This window comes from Cricetulus griseus (assembly GCF_003668045.3).
Source record: "Cricetulus griseus strain 17A/GY chromosome 1 unlocalized genomic scaffold, alternate assembly CriGri-PICRH-1.0 chr1_1, whole genome shotgun sequence".
Taxonomy (NCBI): Eukaryota; Metazoa; Chordata; class Mammalia; order Rodentia; family Cricetidae; genus Cricetulus; species Cricetulus griseus.
Window position 1 is genome coordinate 133,316,050 of NW_023276807.1, and position 23,454 is coordinate 133,339,503.

General features: G+C 38.9%; 1 protein-coding gene across 4 annotated transcripts in view; it reads left to right on the plus strand.

The window, feature by feature from the left end:
• The first annotated feature begins 281 nt into the window (after positions 1-281).
• Positions 282-23,454, plus strand: part of Nsun7 (NOP2/Sun RNA methyltransferase family member 7) — a 38,938-nt gene continuing 15,765 nt past the window's right edge. For 2 of the 4 annotated variants that reach the window (XM_035453342.1, XM_035453341.1), the window contains exons 1-8: positions 282-594; positions 6,281-6,343; positions 6,979-7,105; positions 15,014-15,166; positions 15,490-15,673; positions 16,607-16,817; positions 21,774-21,917; positions 22,326-22,427. In XM_035453342.1, the coding sequence (XP_035309233.1) occupies positions 282-594; positions 6,281-6,343; positions 6,979-7,105; positions 15,014-15,166; positions 15,490-15,673; positions 16,607-16,817; positions 21,774-21,917; positions 22,326-22,427 (1,297 nt within the window). Of the gene's footprint in view, positions 595-6,280; positions 6,344-6,974; positions 7,106-15,013; positions 15,167-15,489; positions 15,674-16,606; positions 16,818-21,773; positions 21,918-22,325; positions 22,428-23,454 lie in introns of all 4 variants that reach the window. The other 2 variants (XM_027390792.2, XM_035453343.1) reach the window with 2 other exon arrangements.

Below are 23,454 nucleotides of genomic sequence, written 5' to 3' on the forward strand. Positions count from 1 at the left end.
CTTCTTGGAGCCAGTTCTCCGGCCAACCCTCTCATCCTCGAGTGCAAATTTTCCTTGCAGTTGGAAGTATGGGGTGTTCGAGTGGGCTAGTACATGCCACACCTCGTCTCTAAGGTCACAAGAAGGGGGACTGCCAAGAGAGGTGTTGCAGAAACAGTCGTTTACTAAGAGACAACCTTTTCTTTTCGCAGAGACGATGCTTAACACTACATGGGCAGCAGTCTCCTGAACCACCTGAGCTGTACTTACTTGAACCTTGAGTTATGACATCAGAGGCAAACATGCTGGACCCCAAAAGTGAACTGGAGTTTTTTAACGAAGAAAATATGGAGGAGATCTCCCAACTCGCTTCCCTGGAGATGTCAGGGGATGCAGCAGCCAGGAGAAAATCTGCAGCTGTTGTCCCAGGAAAATCTGGCTATCCAGACTGCGTGTATGTTATGGCAGCGAACATTTTTCAGGGTATACGAATCGAAAAGCCACCAGACAAAGCCATAATAAAGTACGGGAATGAACCCCTGCCGTCCTGTTACCAATCGGAGGATGAATCTTTCCAGCGCTTGTCCTATGAGCTGGCTTTCAGTGCCCTGAAGTGTGAGTACTACCAGTCTTGAAGGTCAGCGCTAAAAGAAAATAGCAAAGCCACGCATGGTGGCTTATGCTCAGTTCAAGGCCGGTCTGGGCCACAGGGTGAGAGTCTGTTTCAGAAAACCAAAGAAAAAGGGAAGGGTGGTGGGGGAGAAAGCAAGGAACTTTCTAGAATGCAGAATGCAGCCTAGCCCCTCAAACATACTGAATTTTGTTTTTACACTTGTATATGTTTGGCCGATTAGAACAGTCTAAAAATGAGGGACTCCTAGTGAACTAGTAGAGTGTTTTTGCTCTTGTCCTTAGAGAGGTGTAGTGCAGTCATTAAAATAAACAGGAGACAGCATGGTTGTACATGCCTGTAATTCCAGCTGCTGAGCCCAGAGGATTTGGAGTTCCAAGCTAGGATGGGCTAGATAGCTAGACCCTTCTCAAAAGGAAAAAGAAAAGAACAACAAAGATCAAATATTCTCTCTCTCTCTCTCTCTCTCTCTCTCTCTCTCTCTCTCTCTCTCTCTCTCTCTTCTCCCTCCCTCTTTCTCTCCCCCCTCTCTCTTTCTCAGACAGAGTTTCACCATGTAGCTCTGGCTGTCCTAGAACTCACTCTGTAGATCAGGCTGGCCTCGAGCTCACAGAGATCCACCTGCCTCTGCCTCTTGAGTGCTGGGATTAAAAGTGTACAACACGCCCACTGCTTCACTACATTCTTGTTGTATTTACATCTTGTATTTTAAGTTCATGAGGCATCACAAATATAAGGGAGAAAATAGTCTTCAAAAAGTGAATACTACAATTATGTCAACCTCAATCAAGATCATCTGACTCTTAGCCGATAGCTTTAATCTGGAATGCCAAATTTAAGTAGAAATTTCCTTTCTAATTTGCCTCCAAAGTGCTAGACTCCAGTTTCCAGAACCCCTTCATGGTAGTTAACAACTTCAGAGTGTGAGGTTAACTGTAGGTGGGACACAACCAGACACTGCTTCTAGGAGGAGAGCTGTCAAATGATATGGAGATTTCTTTTGTAGATTTCTTTTTATTTTATGCATATGGGTGTTTTGCCTAATTGAGTGGCACCACATGTGTGCAGTACTGGAGGAGGCCAAAAGAGAGTGTCAGATCCCCTGGAACTGGACTTAGAGATGATTGTTAGGTGGGTACTAGTAATGAGCCTAGATCGTTTGGAAGAGCAATAAGTGCTCTTAACAGCTGAGCCATTCCTTTGGCCCCTGGTGTTGTGTTTTATACTAATTGCTACTATAAACTTTATACTGGCTTGTAAAACTAAATTTAGGTCCAGAGAGACGGTTCAGAAATGTTTGGAACATCAATAGCATGGCTCAGATGATGAGTAGATAACCAAGAAGTCACTTGGAAAAGGCTAATAGCATTTTTAATGATTTCTTTAGTACTAGAAGGCCTTGCAAAGAAGAGGAAGTAAAGAAAAAGTTATGTAAATTAAAAAGCCTCTATTGATTAATTAGACATCAATATATCTTGTCTGCAAATATGATGCAGTACAACTCTGAAGCCCAGAATTTGTCATCACAGAGAAATGTATGAACAACAAATAAATGTTTTAAGAAGGCTTAAGAGAAACTCCTGAACTTGCTAATCATTTTCCCCAACTTCTCTAAGTGTATATAGTAGTTGATGAATTTCACTGCCATAAATAGACCATGGCATTAACCTGGCCATTTTTGAGTTTTATAACCTGCCAGTGAATAACCCAATAAATGCTTAACATACGGTTCAGTTCTAGCTTATGTGAATTAGTAATTATAGTTAAGGGTTTTCAAGACCACTCTTCAATCATTCCCTAAAAGGGTTTGTAGAACCCAGCAAATATTTTATATGCATGGTTTAGTACAACAAAAGGATACATATGAAATTAGCAAGCAGTATGCATAGATCAGAGTCCAGATAAGAGGGGCACATTGTCCTTTCCCAAGGAAATTTTTTTTTTTTTGAGACAGGGTTTCTCTGTGTAGCTTTGTAGTTCAGGCTGGCCTTGAACTCACAGAGATCCACCTGCCTCTGCCTCTCAAGTGCTGGGATTAAAGGCATGTGCCACCACTGCCTGGCTTCCAAGGAAATCTTAAAACGGCACTTGATATTTGACAGTGGGAAGGGACCATTGCTAATGAGGGGAGCCCACCTTGGTCTTGCTGTGTAGAGTTTTTATTGAGATTTGTTCTTAAAAGTGTGCATTCTTAAATGTGTTATTGACTGACTAATTACTCAAACTCTTAACTTCTGTAAAGGTCAAGATACTATGGCTATGTGTGGCTCAAGGTCCAAAGTGAACAAAGATAGTTTGGACCAGCCAAGTGACTTCAAGGGTTTAAAGGCAACCTCCCAGGAGCCAGTCAAGGGCCCTTCATAATGTGCAGTTTGTCTTCTAAAGCCCGCTGAGTCATTTGCTGATTGCATTGTGATTCGTTAGGAAAATGAACTACAACTCCAACAACCTCTTACGCTTCAGCTATATCACCCAAGAGTCAAGGCACAGTAATAATTTTTACCTGTTTAGCTCTTTTTTTTCTTCACAAAGTATCTAATTTCATTTGATATAAATGGGAAAAATGTTCTCATTTACAAATGAAAAAAATGGAGGAAGCTCAAGGAGAAATTGAGCAGCAATGGGAATAAAAAGAGAAACATCTCATCTGGATGGAAGAGAAACAAACACCTCTCCATAATCTAGTTCTCCATGGTCCCACTTTGTTTTATTTTGACTGAATAATTATTTTGTATTTGTTAGTGGGTGTTCTAATTTTGCTCAAAAGACTAAAATAATTTTGTCAAGTTTTCTTCCTCTGCCCAAAATGTAGAATACATTGAATAAAGTATAGCTATTATTTAACCTGATATTTCAAAATAAGAATGTCATATAACTTTAGGCATATGAAGCTAATGCCTACTGCACAACACCAAAGGCAGTCAAAGGGGACAGTTTTGGCAAGAATCCTAGAAAAGAAGTGTGAGACCAGCAAAATCACGTTCTGTTTTCCTCCATCCTACCCCTGTGATTCATAGAGACTTCAGTGGTCAAAGTTTTATAGCCTACACCCGTCTTTCATGTTACAAGTCCTTTATGGTTATGGAAATTATATTTTCTGTCACAAAAACTGAGATTTATACTGGGAGATTACAAAGTTGATAGGAATTAGTTTGCAAGTATTAAGGATGCAAAACTCTGAACTCTTGTTTTCTTTATAAATGAAGCGAGAGTGTTCCTTTGTATCCAAACCTGGTGCTTAAGCATGTATAATGCTTCCTAAAAGATTTCCCATGAATATTATAGTCTCCACTTCAAAATTAGTCTTCAATTTTCTCATTTCCCAAGTAAAGACTGAAACTCAGTATCTACATTATAAAGAATAGGTTTTTCATGAATGCTGAAGGAATCAAGACTAGGCCTCGCTTTCTGTTTGCCTAATCAAATACAATGTGTATAGCTTAAGTCTATCAAAACCACTCATGAATCCAGGGGAGGGTTGAAAATCTGTGAAAGAGTTTCTACTTAGCACCTCTGCACTGATTATTCTGCTCTCTGTCTGGACTGCTGTCCTTGTCAAGGTCCTTACATGGCAGTTTCTTTTATTTGGGTCCAAGGTTAAATACTTCACCTGTGTCCTCACTAGTTTACCTCACTAGAAGTTTACCAGAAACTTATGTTAAAGTGATGTCTAATAAAAGTCATGTAAAAGGATAGATGAAGATAAAACACCCTCCCATTCACAAGGCTAGCAATAACCCTGATAATTAACACTACAAAGATGTTAAAACAGAGTAACATCGCTCACAAACATAGAAAACCCAGAACAAATATTAAAAATACTTAATTACGCCAGATGGTGGTGACAACATGCCTTTGATCCCAACACTTGGGAGGCAGAGCAGGTGGAACTCTGTGAGTTTGAGGCCAGCCTGGTCTATAAAGTGAGTTCTAGGAAAGCCAGAGCTATTACACAGAGAAACCCTGTCTCAAAAAATAAAACAACAAACAAAAAAACCCAATACTTAATAACTAATACAACATATCAGCAATACTTAAAAATAAAGAACAAGGCTGTTTAACATTTTTCATGTTCATTTAATGTTCAAAATAATTTTAATTAGTTTTCATTTAAATTAAAAAGTATCTTATTTTACATACCAATCCCAGTTCCCTCTCCCTCCCGTTCTCCATTCCCCACCAAACCCCCTTCCTACCCCCTACCCACTCCTCAGGGAGGGTGAGACCTCCCATGGGGGTTCATCAAAGCCTGTCACATCATTTGGGGTAGGACCTAGGCCCTCCCCCGTGTATCTAGTCTGAGAAAGTATCCTCCATAGGGAATGGCCCATTTGTGCACTTGGGATAAATACTGGTTCCACTGCCAGAGGCACCAGAGACTGCCCAGTGCTCCTAGCTGAGACCTACATTCAGGGGGCCTGGTTAAGTCCTATGCTGGTTCTCCAGCTGTCAGACTGGGGTCATAAGCTCCCATTTGCTCAGTCAGCTGTTTCTCTGGGTTCCCCCAGCACAATCTTGACCCCTTTGCTCGTCACTCCTCCCTTTCTGCAACTGGATTCCAGGAGTTCAGCTCAGTGCTTAGCTGAGGATCTCTGCTTGGAGGAAGGCTCTATGATGGCATTCATGGTAGTCATCAGTCTCATTATAGTGGAAGACATTTAAGGTAGCCTCTCCACTATTGCTTAAATTCTTAGTTGGGGTCATCCTTTTGGATCCCTGGACATTTCCCTAGTGTCAGGTTTCTCATTAAACCCAAATGACTCCCTCTATCAAGGTATGTCTTTTCTTGCTCTCCTTCTCTGTTCTTCTCCCAACTCGACCTTCCTGATCCCTCATGTTCTCCTCCCCCTTCCCTTTCTCCCTTCCTTTTTCTCCTCCCTCCTCCTCCCAATGTTCAAAGTATTAACAATACTTAATAACTAATACAATGTATCGGCAATACTTAAAACTGAAACATGCAAGGCTGTTTAACATTTTTCAATTTTTAATGTACATGGTTGTTTTGCCTGCACACATGACTGTGCACCATGTGCAAACAGTGCCATCGGAGGTCAGAAGAGGGTACCAGATTCTCCTGCAAATGGAGTTACAGCCAGTCGTGAGCAACTTTATTGGTGCTGGGAGCCTCTGGAAGAGCAGCCAGTGCTCTCAACTGCTGAGTCATCTCATTATTAGTTATATCTTCTTTAATGTCTTTCAAGGATCATCAATTACTCATTTATTTTAAAGATTTATTTATTTAGTATGAATACAGTGTTCTGTATGCATGTATGTCTGCAGGTCAGAAGAGGGCACTAGATCTTATTACATATGGTTGTGAACCACCATGTGGTTGCTGGGAATTGACTCAGGACCTCTGGAAGACCAGCTAGTGTTCTTAACCACTAAGCTATCTCTCCAGCCCCAAGGGTCATAAATTAAAAGTTAAAATTCCTTATGACTATGTTGATAATGCTATGAGTCTCTATAAAGCTTGAATCGTAAGAGCCCAGGATTCACGAGGATTATAAATATTTCAGCTTGCTGTTGTAACTGATGTCTTTATGAGGAGTTGAGGCACATTTTAGATGTGAAAGTAATTTTATGACATTATTTAAAGTGTATTTAATTCAAAGGTCTTTATTTTAAGATTTGATATTTTGCATAATAGACTTTTCCCTTGTCTTGCAGATCAAGATATTTTAGAAACTATGTTAATAGACAGCTATATCTTCCCAAGTACCACAATAGTAAGTAAACAACTTTACAATTAGTCTGCCTCATTAATACTTTTTAGAAAGTATGAAAATTATCTCAGATCTACATAATAGTTGGCCTAGTGTTGAGACTCCTCTAAAATATATGTTCTACTGCTAACACTTGCATTTTGACCCTGGCCCTGCCATTTGGACTCATATTCCCCAAACTGCCTTTTTGGAGAAGCTTTTCTTCTCAAGCTAGATTGTTTTCCCCTTTTGAAGACCTTCTCTTAGCTGGGGTGGTGGTGGTGGCGCACACCTTTAATACCAGCACTTGGGAGTCAGAGACAGGCAGATCTCTGAGTTCGAGGCCAGCTTGGTCTACAGAGTGATTTCCAGGACTCCTTAGAGAAACCCTGTCTCAAAAAACAAAAACAAAACAACAACAACAAAAAGACCATCTTTATTCCTAAATCTAACTGTACTATGTAAAAGTGATCATGTTATTGTTCTGTTATAAAAAGTAGTGAAATACAGAATACTATCATTATCCATATTCCCCCTACCCTCAGAGGATCAAACCCAAGGCTTTGTTCAGGCTAGGCAAGCATCCTCCACCTGTGTTACATTTCAAGCCTTTGGATATTGGTTCTTTAGTTTTCTTTATGTGTGTTTCCCCTTGGTAGCCAGATCATTTGGGCAGTCTTATTATTGTGATGCTGTACGATTTCCAAGATAGAAAATTTCAGTCCCGTGTCCTTTCCGATAATGAAGAGTCTATATCAGAGGTTCAAGAAGTGGAGAGCCTTCTAAACAGGTAACTACAGGTAAAAAGGCAATTCGGACAAACCAGCATTAGCATTTTTATTTGTAAAATTTCTGTAATATAATTTATAGATACCTATGTCTCAAACATGTATGAAAAGATACCAAAAGTTTTGCAGTCTTGAATAGTTTAAATATCTACCTTTAGAGTAAATTGTTTTAAGATGTTGAATTGCATGATCCAGTATATAGACATAGGGGAAATCATTACAAATTTCTAATAATTTTAGTATATGCATAAACATATACTAAATAGCTAACTTTTGTTTCTTTAATTGACATCTTTACAAAAAATATAACAAGTGAGAAAATTCCAATACTACACAAAAATTCACTGTTCTGCCAAACTGAAAAAAGTCTGTCTAGTTAAGAACAAACAGATGTGTTTTTTTTTAAGTAGAAATAAATTTATTGGTTATGCTTGTTGATTGAATCAACCTGTTAGTTGATGGTTACTCTATCCCAGATACTGAGAGAGCAGGTTAGATACAGCTTGCTTCCCACCTAAGTAAGAATAAACAATGTGTTTTTGTTTCCTCTTTATCATCCTAAGCATCAGCTAGAGACTGCCATGTGGATAGTGGGTACTTTCTCAAAGGGTGGCTAGGAAAGATAACAGATTAATAGTGGAGTTAGAATTGGACACGTTGTTGTGGACTGTGTGTTAATGTTACTGTGTGTTATGTTTGAGTGGTGTCCCCAGAATTCAGATGTTGGATACGTAATTCTCACAAGGCAGCATTGGAGGTGGAACCTGTGTGTGTGTGTGTGTGTGTGTGTGTGTGTGTGTGTGTGTGTGTGTGTGTACAGGTATATACACATGGAGGTTAGAGGTCAATTTCATATGGCTTCCTCAGTCACTCCCTTCCTTATTTTAGGCACAAGATCTCTCACTAAACCTGGAGCTCACTGATTCTGTCCAAGTAGCTGGGCCAGCAAGCCCCGGCTATTCTCCTGGCTGTGCTTACTGAGCAATAGATTACAGGCATGGGGTGCTACACCTGGCTTTTTTATATGGGGGCTGGAGGGTTAAACTTAGGTCCTCACGTTTGTACAATATGCAATTTCCATACTCAGCCATCTTCCCATCCCCATTATTTTTCCTTGGAAATGGGGTCTCATGTACCCCAGAATGGCTTGGAACCCCTTATGTAGCTGAGAATGACTTTGATCATTTCATCCCCTTGTCACCATCTCCTAAGTGCTGGGGTTATAGGCTTGTACAGAAACACACAGACACACACATGCACGCATGCACACACACACACACACACACACACACACACACACACACACACACACACATACACACACAGGCGCATACATTAATGGCTATCATAACTTAGTCTGGGACTGACTAGTGGGAGCTCAGGTTAGCTGAGTTACCCAGAAAAGCCACAGCACTCCAAGAAAGACCAGTATATGGTTTCATATCGACAGATTAGGTGACACTGCTAGCAAGGGCCTGGTTTATGAGGTCAGAGAAATCAGAAGGTTTTACTGCTTAATGAAGGATTTCTGATCCCTAGATGTTTTTGTTTCCTTATAATATACAGCGCCCTCCTCTGGACTGTGACACAGGTGTGGTTACATTGCTACCTATATAACCTCCACTCCCACCCCAGGTTTATATGAAGCAAGGTCTGGTGGTACATGACTGTAATTTTGGGAGATTGAGATAGAAGGGTTGTGTGAGCCAGGCTAGCATGAGCTACATAGTGAGATCCTATTTTAAAACCATCATTAAATACAAACATTATCCAAAATTAATCAGTCACATTATACTCATATTTATCATTATACCAACTCCCAATAGTCTATTTAAGAAATACCTGTATTTAGTAATTGAATTGCAGAAAACAACAGAGCAGTACATGGAAAATGCATGTATAAAGATAAAGGTATATGGGGACTGAAGAGATGGTCCAATGATTAAGAGCACATACTGCTCTTACAGAGGACCTGAGTTTGGTTCTTAGTACCCACTTGGATGGCTTACTACTTGTAACTTCAGCTCCAAGAGATTTGATGTTATCTTCTGGTCTCTGCCAGCACTCTCAAACACACATACAAATAATTAAAAGTTTTAAAATAAAATCTTAAGATACACTTAACAGTAATTTTTGAAGTGCTATGTTACTGAAGTTGGTTTCAAACTCAAGTGATCCTCCTACCTCAATCACCAAGTGCTATCCTATGGTGATATATTATTTATGATTTATTAAAGCTTACCGGGGGCTGGAGAGATGGCTCAGAGGCTAAGAGCACTGACTGCTCTTCCAGAGGTCCTGAGTTCAATTCCCAGCAACCACATGGTGGCTCACAACCATCTGTTATGAGATCTGGTGCCCTCTTCTGGTGTGCAGATATACACGGAAGCAGAATGTTGTATACATAATAAATAAATAAATCTTTAAAAAAAAAAGCTTACCTGATGATTCAGAAAGCAAAGTCAGTCACAAGCCATAGAAGCCAAGCACACACCTTCAATCCCAGCAGCCAGAAGTTAGGAGGTAGTGGTACACACCTTTAATCCTAGGACTCAGGATTAAGAGCTAGGTGGATCTCTCTGAGTTCAAGGCCACCCAGGGATATATGAGATTGAATCAGTCTAAAAGAGTAACAGATCACATGCCTTTAATACTTGAGGGGTATAAAAGATAGAAGCAGGATCTTCAGGAAAGTATGAGGCCTTTGTTCTCCAGGCACACTGAGGAGAGGCAGCAGTTTGAGATTTGAAGAGCTCATGGATCAGCCCTTTTAGCCTGAGCTAGAGGTGAAAGCTAGTGGTCAGCTGCTCGTCTTCTCTGATCTTCAACTTGAACCCCAATATTTGTCTCTGGGTCTTTTATTACTTTGTGTTGTACCACCATGCCCAGCAAAGCCAAAGTATTTTAATTAAAGGTCTTAATTCTCAAGAAGCTGTCCTCAGTTAGCTGGAGCAAGAATGGAAACTGTTCCAGTAGAAAGAGTTCTCGCCTGGGAAGAAATGGAATAGGAATTGGAAAGGTGGAAGGAGGCTGGCTTCTTTAGCTCCTGTACCCATTATACCACTTCTCTCTCACTTTCTGTCTTACACTCTCCTTGAAGTACTGTCTACTACCCCAACTTCTCTAGCCCATGTTGGGAAAGCCCAAAGGTTTACGGTATAGTCTTCTGTCTAGTTTCTTTTTCTTAGACTAACTTATTAGGTCTTCAGGCTAATTCTAAATTCCTGTCAGAGGACTTTCAAACTGTTCAGGCTCAACTAAGACCGGTCTGAACTCACCTGTCCTTCCCTGCTATAGTCGGTGATAATTAAAGCCTATCAAACCCCGTGACTCCAATTCTAAAACACATGTGACTCTGCTCACTCATTCCCATTTTTACTACTGCCATCCAAATCCATACACTATGAACAGACTCTTCATTGGATTCCCTGTGTATAATTCTTACTTTATCATGATCTGTTCCATAGGGCAAGGAGAGTGAAGTTTGTTTGTTTATCTTTGAGACAAGGTCTCACTTAGCCCTGGCCAGCCTTAGACTTGCTGTGTAGCTGAGTCTGGCCGTGAACTCATGACTGCTTTGCCTCCTCCTCTCTGATGTTGAGATTTCAGATGTGCATCACCCTGTCCAGATAAAGTGATATATTTTAAGATGTAATTATGTGGTCAAAATAGAATGTCATGGATCAAACTTAGAAAATGTGTAAAATAAATGAGGTAAAAGTCCAAGCTGTTATACAAGAAATAGCATAAAAATTTGATCCTGAGAGACCAAAAGCAAGCAAGTCTTGGCTTCATGTTAGAGGGACTTTCCAAATTATAGTATAGGAAGTGCAAAATAACACTCTTGCTGAATCCAGAGAGTAGAGGTCAGTTTTAAATGGCTGCAGTGACAGTTTTCTTTATTTTAAGTGGCAATGTGCATTAGATGATTTGTGAATATTAAGCTAAATATGCAAGTAACTCACATTTGCTCAGATATGTTCTTTTTCTTATTTCTCCCAACTTTCTCATTGCCCATTGTACCCCAGAGTGTGTCATTTGCCAAAATGTCCCTTTTACAAGTCTTAAAGACGAGTTTTTCCTCTCATGTTTTTTATGGCTTTTCTTTGGAACATCTTTGACCATTTAACCTTTCTAGAGAATAATCTGAAACAGATTATCTGTATAGGATCCAGTCTTATGTTTTCAAGCAGAAGATTATCTCCAGGCATCAAGAAAATGGTCAGCTGGGAACTGGGGACCGTGGTGGCTTAGAAGCCACATTGGAGTAGTAGGTGGCTAATCACAAGGTAACTAAGGGAATGGAGTTTTGTCAGACTGACAGCTGCTTCTCTTGTCTCTATGATCTACTTGCTATCTCTCCCAGTGAACTTCCTGCATATCACATCAGTAAATGCTACTACAACCACTGCGGTTGCTGCCATTGACACCAGTAGGCCAGCCTTAGGGACCTTTCCCAGGAAATCTACAGAAGCTGTGTCACTAGAGAGCTTATAGAAGGGGCCTTCATTGACTAGTTCCCCAGGAATGCCCTCAGCACCCCAACAGGGAACCCAAGACCTCTGGAACAGTGCTCCCACCACCACATTCCAGCCTGCCTGACTGACTTGCAGCAATGACAGCTGAGTAGAGATCATCTCAGCTCTAACCGGCTGCTGGAAGTGTCTGTGAATTCCATGAGTGAATTTAACACAAGCATGGTTCTGGGAATACCCAAGGGCAAACGTGTAGGAGAGAATCAATATAGAGCCTAGTCCAAAGGTTAGAACAATATGGAAGAACTCCCAATGTCATGACAAAAATCTAATACTAATCAAGCAATTCAGTATCAATATTCTGTATATTTACCTAGTTCTGGTTCTCCATTACAGCTGTTCTTTATCTGTGTAATAGCCATGGCCCATGTAATAGGCCAGCTTCCCACCCCCATCCCCACACACTGTTCATGTCTTAGGTAATTTCTCTCCTTTTCTCCTTTCCCCACACAATTTCCTAGGATTTAGGATTAAGCGCTAGATGGATCTCTCTGAGTTCAAGGCCACCCAGGGATACACAAGATTGAATCAGTCTAAAAGTATAACAGAACAGATCACACGCCTTTAATCCCAGCACTAGAGTGGTAGTGCTCTCCCAAAGAACATAGGCTGGCCTATTTCACAGGGTCTCTTGACTCAGCCTCCAGATAGATGAGACTGTTTTATGTTATCTGAATGCATATCTATAACCTCTTTTCAGTCTACCATTAATGAAATGAATGAACTATATATACCCCATCTCTTTTAAAACTACCATTTCCCCATTTGTGAACATTACTCTCCTCTACTTCATATCTAACAACCTAGTACTGATCACTAGTTCCACCATGTTTTCTTCTCTTTCTTTTCACTCATACTGATAATAACTTAGTACACACAGCACTGTCACATCCCTTTCCTCCCAAAGCAATTGGTGTTAGTATTTAGGCATTTTGCTGGCCTGCCTTTGGAGTTCTGACAAGATACATCCTCAGCTGCTGCCACAAAGAGCACCACCTGTGCCTATTCAATATGTTCCCTTTTAAAAGTGCCCTGCCCACCTCCCATTGCCCCCCTTTCCTGCTGTTCATGGAGGCCAGTCTCTCTCCTCCCCTTACCGAGTTTTATGATCCTTTTCCTTTAATGAAAACAAACAAACAAACAAACAAACAACAACAAAACCCTTAGCTTGAACTTTGTTGCATGGCATCTTTCTTGAGCTGCATGTATTTATTTATTTATTTATTTATTTATTTATTTATTTACAGTAGGTACAAAGGAGCAATTGCTCTGTGATCAACTATTACTGTAGTTTTATGAGGTTTACTGCTGCATAGTTGACTGCATAGTTTCAGACAATACTCAACTGTTAGGGGGGAGCTTGGGCTAGAGCCCAGTGCTCTGAACACCAATTTAACAAGGGAAGACATCATCTCAACCCTTCTACAACTAGTCTCTTTAGGAACTCTATAATACCAGGAAAAGACTAACTTGAAATAAGAATAAATTCTGTCTGTTCCTTTAACCCACATTCTAATTCCAGATGCAAGCCCTAATTTGCAAGCCCTAATGCAAAACCATAAGGAATATGAAAACCAAGACAACACACTTCCTTTAAAAATGACCTCTCAAGAAGTCATACATATCTTTTTCTGGGTATATCTTTTTCTGGTCTGAGGGTTCCTCTGCTTCACTCCACCTTCCACTCTTCCCTTTTATCTTAGTTGGAATTTAACCCCCAGGAAATGTCCCTTGACTCCCATAGCAAGGGCCTTTTATAAAACCACAGCAAGATGGATGCCTTTCTTTGTCATTGGCATTTAGGACACCTCAGTGTTAGGAGCAACTTCTTTCTGGTTCATTCTCTGGTTTCTGGAACTTAGAACCATGTCTGTAATATACAGTAAGAAAACAAGTGTATTTGCTCAGTAAATTCATCACTATTTCTCCACTTTTAAGTATCCCTCTATTTTCTACACAAAAAGTTGCAACATCCTATCTTTAATATGCACAGTTTGTTGTGACTTCCCTCTAGGTCTCTCACCACCCTCTGTGCTATTTAATGTCTCCACATCTCTGTGGCACCGTGCCTTTTGTCTATGTGTCTTTTCTCACTTTGCATCTGGAGAGCTGCTCTCTATGTCTTCTCTCCTTTTGTGATCTGGAAATTGTTGCTCCTCCTTTACTAATTAACTCAAGCTTTCCCAGAAATCCCTTTGGACTGATAGAAATATATTTATTCTTAATAATTTACTCTATTCCTTATTTATGTATGTCACAGCAATCACCATATCATCCTGGGATTGTTTCTATATCCTTTTCAGCATTAAGCTATCTCATAAGGATCAAAATCAGTTTTGGGGATAATGGAGGTAGTGGCAATGGGTTTTATTAGGTAGTGCTGGCTGGCTTGAAACTTGCCAAATAGACCAAGCTGGCTTCAAATTTGCAGCAATCCTGTTTGCTTTCCTCGTGCTGGGATTACAGGCAGAAGCCACTACAGGCCCAAATTATCTTTTAGTTTTTATAGACCCAGATCTCATCATTGTATTTAGTTAATAGTAAAAATGTGATAAACATATTAATTGTAATATTTTCTCGACTAGCCTGACACTAAGTAAATTTTCATAATTATCGTTGCAACAACCCTGTTCATTAGATACTAATTACTAAAGTAATTACTTGTAGACCTTAGAAAGGTTAAATAACTCATCTAAGGGCATGCTGGTAATAATTGGTGGAATAAAAGTTTGAACTCAGGTAATTTGACTCAGAGGTCAGGCAGGAGAGAGAGGAAAGGGAAGGAAGCAAAAGAAGGAAGGAGGAGGTGGAGAGGAAAGAGGAGAAGAGGGATGGGCAACATGCATATTACAGGCTTGCAAATATTTGTATCTATGACTGAGGACAGATTTATGGAAGGGGAAGTAGAATTGTGTCAGGAAGTGTTGGTTGATGCTAAACTACTGATATCATAGTATATCATGATAAAGCTTAAGGATTCTGTTTTATGGCTAATGCTTTACGATTTGAGCTTTAGAATTATATAATAAAGTCTAGAAAGGAATCTCTGACTGTGTGTGTAGTGGGAATTCTGGGAAAGGTAAAGGAGACAATTGGGTCTATACTTATTCCTTGAATGGTTGTCTTTTCACCATCAATGTTGTAATATTTTAGGACTATGTAACTAAACGGTAGCAAAAATAGAGCAAAAGATCAGGGCTAGTGAGTTTCTATTTTTGAATATCATGAAATTTCATTTTAGGCTTCAAAAATTTGAAATGGGATGACAAGCAAATTTGTTAAAATTCTAAATGGGATATTTTAAATGTTTCAAATGGAGAATTGATAGTCTTGTTTCAAGTTCATGGTCATCAAGAATGAGTTTTCTGTCTCTAGCTTTAAGACAAAATTGGCTGCAGCATTGGCGAGATGTCGAATCAAACATGACGCCCTTTCCATTTACCACATTCTACCAGAGACAGTTAGGAAACAGGAGCAAAGGGCCTCTACACTGCCTCTGTATGCTTGGATAAATACTGGTAAAATCAGGTATGCATTTCAGTCCAGTTCTTTATTCATATTTCAAAACCCCATTCTTTTAAGATAATGTAATAAATATTTCTTTTCTAAGGGGTGAAGTCATATTCAGGGAAATGATTAAAGTTTAACTTTGGCTCTTACCATCAATTTACTGAATTGACAAGATTATATTAATATGTGACTTTTTCTGTGTCTAATTATCTTTTAACTTTGCTAAAATTGTTTTATCACATGCAATATGTATAGTGAAATTTTTCATTGTTGCAGGAACAAAAATATTAATGTTAAACATGTTTTATGCATTCTATTTGTAATTCTGTTTATATGTACAGCCTTGAAGAAGTTTATAGTAACTTGAAGAAAAAAGGTTATAATAAAGTCAAGTCTGTGTTGCATCTGGAAGACAAAGCCTTTGCTGTGGATCAGCATTGCTATGATGTCGTAATTTTCCCAGCTCATCTCAAAAAAGATCTTGTAAACATCGATCTTTTCAAAGATTATAAACTTATTTTTCAGGTAAGTTACTATTTCCTTTCACTGTGAATTTGAATAACCCTGCTTACCCAAAGAACCCTTGCACCTGCAAATGAATTTAAGGTGCATTACTTAGTGCTCTAAGGTTTCTCCCTTCCTACACCTATATTTTTTGGTTTAGTTTTCTTGAGGCAGGATCTTGTTATATAGCCCAGACTACTCTGAATTCTTTATCTTGCTCAGGCTAACGTCAAACTCATGACAATCCTTCAGCCTCGGCCTCCCAATTGCTGGGATTATGGGTTTATGCCATTATGCCCACTCCCACACCCACGTCCTTGGGTAGACTCTTGACATTTCTGTCCAGTTTCCTTGTATCATTTTCTCAAACATCTCGGCTTTCATCTGAGTTGGCAGCAGTTTAGATGGTGGTGCCATTGGGAATTAAAAATGATAGTAGTAGGTGAACAGAGTTTCATGAAGGGGTGAGAATGGAAGCTAAGGGACTGGAGAAATGATGGCCCATGGCTTAATAGAGCACTAACATCAAGCTTCTCACAACTGCCTCTAACTCTGGCTCCAGAGGACCTGACGTCTTCTGGCCACTGTAGGCACTGCATTCATGTGCACAGAGTCACACAGCCACACAATTAGAAATGTTCAAAACACAGAGGAATGGAAGCCAAGCCATAACAACCTATAAATCATATTTTCAGATTTTTAGGATTGGCTTGTCACTGTGTACAGAAAATAAGTGGTAGACATAATTTAGGTTAAATGAGTAAGCCTTTTGTTTTAAATATGTTTATCAGTTATCTTTGTTAACTTTCATTTAGTCATATAGTTAAGATGTTTTACTAAATTGGATCAGAAGTCTTTTCAGAATTCCTACTTATTTTCATTTAAAATAAAAAAATAAGTCAGCTTATTTTTCTATTATACACTTTGAAGTTCTAACCATACTATTCTCTGTAGGACAAATCTCGAAGTCTTGCTGTTCACTCTGTAAAAGCTTTATTAAATATGGATGATGATATCTTAATGGTCAACATGGGCTCATGGTACACCGTCGCCCATATGTCAATCTTAACAAATAATAATACCTCAAAAATATTTGTATGTGGAATACAATCACAAGATAAGGATCCTGAAATGAAGAAACTTTTTACAAAAATGGGATGTCAAAGTATGTGAAAATACTATTTGATGATCATTGTTCTAAAAATTAGAAATATTAAAAGTGTTTGGATTTACTATGTTTTTGTAATATAAACTATATGTGAACTGTTCTATAATCCTCACAAGTCTGCATCAGGCTATCTGTGTTTAATATTGGGCTAATAGTTCTAGGTTAAAGTAAATAATTAGCACCTAGGTATTTTGGGATTGAGCTTGCTTTTCTCTCTGACATAATAACATCTGATTTAAGGCTTATCATTTAATAGATAAGATATTAGCATAGATACTTAATCGACAAAGGGAACACCAGGGAATAGAAATGAAATAGTAAACACAATGGCACACAGCCAGAGAAATAAGAAGTATATAGTTCCAGGCTTGCCTAGGAAAGGGAGCCCGGAATCCTGGGTTGCATTTGGAACACAGAAGTGTACCCTGGTATTGGTCAGTCCCTGGTTTTATCTAGCAAATTGAATCCAGAATGTCTTCCATCTCAATTTCTAACTGAATTAAGGTGACCTTGGATTTATAGTAACCAGTCTTCAGTGGGTCCAATCTACCTGCTAAAAGCAAAAGTAACTTCTCTCTGAAAAAAAAAAAAATCTAAGTTTCAAGTTATCTCCTAAATATTTCTAAATGTAATGTCTAGAGCTCAGTTAAAAATAGACAAAAAGAAGGAAATATGTGACTCAAAAATACTAAACTGAAAAGAAAAGAGACTATATTATTTTAGCCCTAAGCCTGAGAAATGATAGATATGACTCTGAGAGGACACTAGACAGGAATGAGACTCACGGAGAATTCAGACATTGGATCTGTCAGCTGTGGACTTTAACTAGGACTAATGGTTACGAGCTGCTCAGCTATGCTAAGCAACCTGCACAAACCAAGTTAGTAATGTAGGCAGCACAGCATAGCTGCTGAAAGCAAAGACAAAGCATAGTTAGCAGCCAGGCTTACCATCAGTAACTGAAGAGACTAATGGTAAGCTATAAACTTTAAACAATAGTACAAGCCAAAAGAAGATTCTAGAAATACAAAAATGCAGTGTGTGCAATAAAGAAATAAGTAGGTTGAGGGGTCCCAGTAAGGGGAGCATGTGTATAGTGTTTGTGACACACTGGTTTTGATCTCTATTACCACATAAAAGGAAAAAGAAGAGAGAAAAAGAATTGAGAAGAATTTCAGGCTGAGAAGCACAAGCCCCCTACCATATACATGTGGTTACAAATAAAAAAATAAATCTTAAAAAAGAGGGCCAGGGAGGGAGAGGGAACTGGGATTGTCATGTAAAACAATCTTGTTTCTAATTCAAATAAAAAAATCTGCAGGGAAAAAAAACACACTATATTTTCCAATTAACCTTAGTAGTTTGTTGTCTTTCATATTTCATTCTAGAAGTTACAAGGCATTTAATGTTTAGATTTCTGTATTTCTTTACATGCTATATCTTTATTTTCATCTCTAGTTTTATTGACTTTTTAATCTCAAAATTATCTGGAATTAATAAACTGTAACTTAGATAAAAAAGGGGGGGCAGACATACCAGAATATACTGAAGGTGAAAAACAAAGGGGAAAGATGACTTCACAAGAAAAGTTGATAATATGAAAATCCTCAATACTATGCAGTATAAAGATGGATATATAACACCAAGGGGCAGGCAGAGTCTAGACAAGGCCTGCACATACAGCGCTTCTGTTATGATTAAGGCAACACTGCGGAATGCTACAGAATAGATGATCTTGTTGGTAAACTATTCGAGAAAGAAAACTGATACTTCATTTCATGTGTACATCTAGAGTCTCCTAGAAGAGGTTATAGGAAAAGTACTTCATAAAGTGGGGAGTTCAAAGCTGGGCAGTGGTGGCGCACGCCTTTAATTCCAGCTCTCAGGAGGCAGAGGCAGGCATCTCTGTGAGTTCGAGACCAGCCTGGTCTACTGAGTGAGTTCCAGGACAGCCTCCAAAGCCACAGAGAAAACCTGCCTCATAAACACCCCCCCCAAAAAAAACTGGGGAGTTCATTTAAGAGTTCTTCAAAGGAATGCATAAAAGATTCATTAACTGGACATAAGAAAATATTAGAAGTTCTGTGTAGAAATAAAATGATAAGTTGTAGAAAAAGCATATCAATTGATTTTATCAATAATGCACAAAAATTCTTATGAATTAACAATGAAAACCACATGTTTCAGGCTGGCAAGATGGCTCCTTGGGTAAAAACCCTTGCTGTGTAAATCTGATGATTTGAGTTCAATCCCTGGAACCTTATAAAGGTGGAAACAGATAGCCAAAGCCCTTAAATAAGTTGTTTTCTGACCGCCAGGTGTGCATCATGGCACATGCATGCATGCATACACATGTGTACACACACAAAAATGATAATGATAATAAGAATAATGATAATATATACCATGTCTCAGTAGGAAAAGGTACAAGAGACATAATCATATATTGCACAAAATATGCCCAGAGCAAAACCAAAAGAAAAATTAGAAGTTACAAACCCTAATGGTAATCAGGGAATTGTAATTAGAATTACAATGTTGCAACTACACACTTACAGAATGATTAAAATAGAAAAGATTGAAAATACTATGAGAAAAACAAAGCATGAGAAATGTTCCAGCACCACTCATGGGACTGTAAAATTAAGTGACCAGTTTGGAAAAACTAGTTATTTACTAAAGGCCCATATACAGTGGTAGTAGCATCCAGAATTGCAGGTCTGTGTAGTTTACCACCCTGTGATGTGCAACAATATTCATAGAAGCAGTATCTATTTTCTAATGAATACTGGAGGCAGAATAACTCCTAAAAGTAGGTTGTTGAGCTCACAGTCCTGGATGTTCAAGTGCATGATTCCCTCAGCACCTGCTGACCCCATCGAGGCCTCTGTCTAGCATGGCAGATGGCAGAATTGTGGGACCATGTACAAGAAGAGAGCACCAGGTGAGAATAGGAAGCCAGAGACCAGAGAAAGTCGGTCATGCTGTCTTAAAATAGTCTACTCTCATGGGGACTAACTCACTCAATAAGACCCTCATTAGTTCCTTCTGGGGGCAGCATCCAAAAATCATCTGATTACCTGCCTCATCTCCTGGAGGTTCCATTTTTTCCCTTAAATATTGCCACATTGAGAACCAAGCTTCTAACACACAAACTGGTTGGTGACAGACTACAACTAGACTATAACATGTTACTTTCCATAGCCTCAAAATAGAAATAACTTCAGTATCCATAATATGGAATTTTACACAGAATATTATTACCATACCTAACAACATGAATGACTCTTACCAATATAATATTCATCTTCTAACTAATATGGAATAGATACTAATTTTTAAGACAAGTAGTGCTAGTGAGATTTAGAGGAGCAATATTAGTAATAGGAATTATATACAAAACTTTTAATGATTTATTCAACAAATATTTATTGATATATGTTATGTATCTGCCTATCACTGTCTTAGAGGTCATGACATTAATTTTGTTCTGCTTTGTGAATATAGCAGTGAAACAACGTTTCACTCATGAAACTTACATTACAGTATGAGAAGGATAAATGCTCAAAAGGTACACACGCATGTGCGTGCGCGTGCGCATGCGCGTGCGCACACGAGCACACACACACACACACACACACACACACACACACACACACACACACACAAATCAGGCAGTTCTTAAACCTTTGACCTTCCTGTCTCATACTACCAAATGCCAGTATTACAGGCTGTTTTAGTTTGATTTCTGTTGCTGTGATAAAACACTCTGACAAAAAGCAATTTGGGGAGGAAAGGGTTTATTTAGCTTACACTTCTAGGTCATCCATCCTTGAGGAAAGCCAGGACAGAAACTCAAGGCAGAAATCTGGAGGTAGGAACCATAGAGGAAGGCTGTTTACTGGTTCATGCTCAGCTAGGTTTCTTATACAGCCCAGGTCCACTTGTCTAGGGATGGTACCACCTACAGTGGTCTGGGCCTTCTTGCGTCAATCAAGAAGATGCCCCAAAGACATACAGTCCAATCTACTTGAGGCCTTCTTTAACTGATAGTCCCCCTTCCTGGGTGACTCTAGGTTGTGCCAAGTTGACAATAAAAACTAACAACCCTCCCCCATACACACACCCCTCATAGAGCAGTCAGGATAAATAAACAATATTTACAAATAAATGTTTGATAAAAGGGATTTGTGGCTGGAGAGTTGGCTCAGTGGTAAAAGCACTTGTTGCTTTTACAGAAGACCCAGGTTTGATATCTGGCACTCACACGGTGGGTTTTCAACCATCTGTAACTCCAGTTTGAGGAGATCAAACACCCTCTTCTGACCACTGTGGGAACCAGGCATGTATGTGGTGTACATATGTACATGGAGATAAAACACTCATATGCATAAATCTATTTTTTAATAAAAAAGGGGGCAAGAGAATTGGCTTTGTGGTTAAGAACATGTACTGCACTTGCCAAAGACATGAGCAATGCTGACCACCCAAGTTGGACTACTTACACCAGCCTATAATCTCAGCCACACACATGACATATCTGCACACATCCACATAGTCAAAACTCAATCTTAAAAAAGAAAGAAAATCACTTGATTACTTTTGGGGTGTTAATAGGCTATTAGAGAAGAACAAGTTCTGTTTCCTTTCTTCCTTCCTTTCTTGCTTGCTTTTTTGATACAGTTTCTCTGCAACTTTGGAGCCTGTCCTGGAACTCACTTTGTAGACCAGGTTGGTTTCGAACTCACAAGAGATCCACCTGCGTCTGTCTCCAAGTGCTGGAATTAAAGGCCTGGGCCACCACCACTCTGCCAACAGTTTCCTCTTCTAGTTACATTGTGTTTAGTTTTTGTGGGGCTGAGGATTTGGAAATGAATAGTAAAAGGGCTACAGTCACATGCTGCATTCAGTTTTTAATGTTTAACAGGTTTTGTTGCTACTTTTCCTTCCCAGATATTGAGATTCTTCAGGAGACATTTGTCAGCTTGGAATCAAAGGACCATAGGTTACAGAACGTCAAGGTCATTCTGCTGCTGCCTCGCTGCTCAGCACTAGGTGTTAGTAACCCAGTGGAATTTATCTTAAATGAAAATGAAGGTTGGTGTTCTGACTTCCAAATTAATGAAACTACAACTCATCGATTTCAACATCAGAGAACATATCTTAGTTTTTACTTTTTGTATTGCTCTTCAAATTAGTTGTATTTAGTGTGTAAATGACTTATGTATAGCTCTTTGAATGACTATTTCATAGAAACTTGGAGAAAGCTAATATTAGGTGTTTTTCTATATTCCTTTTGAAAAGCAGTAATAAAACTAGACATCATTACCTTTATTGATATTTCAATTTCAAGTCAATATTTTAATATTATCAATTACATTAGTAGGAATTTTCTGTGAAAATTCATTTTAGACAATTGATTGAAAAATAATGTGACAACAGCAATATATAAAAGGTATCTATAGTGCTGTATTTAAAAGTATATATTTACTTTTCAAAATTTAGATACAAGTTTACTTCAAGATCTTTCTCAAGGTGGTCCATCAAAAAGTAAACTTGAGATTCTTGCTCAGCAGCAATATGAACAGCTAACACATGCAATGAAATGTAAGTTCACCATTAGTACTGGTTTATTAAAGTACAGTGTTAATCTCTGAGTCATGCATACATCATTTATCTATTAGAATATAGCAATAATATATGGACCACAAGCAAAATTTCAACCTTAGTGTCTTCAAATAAAATGCTCACTTTAATAAATTTAGTAAGTTTTAAAAAATATATGGTTTACTATCATCTTCTTGTCTGGCCTCCTCTCCTACTCTGTGCTCACTGGAACAAAAATGAACAAGAGGTTCCCATATTGTAGCTTCTCAGGGTTCTAAGGTGGAAAATGGAAGTTCTGCAGCTCTTCCCCCCCCCCACCTCCCACTGCACTGTCATTTCAGTTAACGACAGTATCAGTAGACTGCCAAGAAATTTGTAATTCTATATATATATTGGGAAGTAGCTGCCTCCACTGTCTTCACTATGTCCACATGAACACCTTACACTACGATAACCAGATGGCCTTAATTTGTCTTCCTAATTCCACCACTGTCCTCTACAGTCTCAACACAGGTGGAATGAAATTGTTAAGTCAATGGATTTCAAGCAGTGCAAAAACCACAGTCCATGTAGTGGTCTAAAACTCTCTATACAGTGAGTGCTCTTAAATGCTGAGCCATCTCTCCATCTCCAGACTACATTTTCTAGCTTCATCACCTACTCCTCTCTCCTCATTCCCTGTAACCTTTTTGTTTTTCATTGATGATCTCAAAGTTCAAGTGCTCAATCAATATGAATGAGTGAGTGAGTTACAGGTCAGTAATTCACTTGTTGTATGGTGAGATCTGAGACATAGCAGCAAGAAACAGAATCACAATTCCCATCAATGTCTGTCTGTATCTAGAGGCCCTTAAAGTAATTAGATATGATAATGGGCTGTGTTTATTTCTTTGTGTGTGGAACTAGGTTGATCACAGTAGACATGTTCTCATTTCTTTGTACAGTCAAGCTGAACGTACTTACTGGTCACTGCTTACAGGACTAATACAAGTTCTGTTGTAAAGGAGAGCCATTCAAGGGGGGCAGT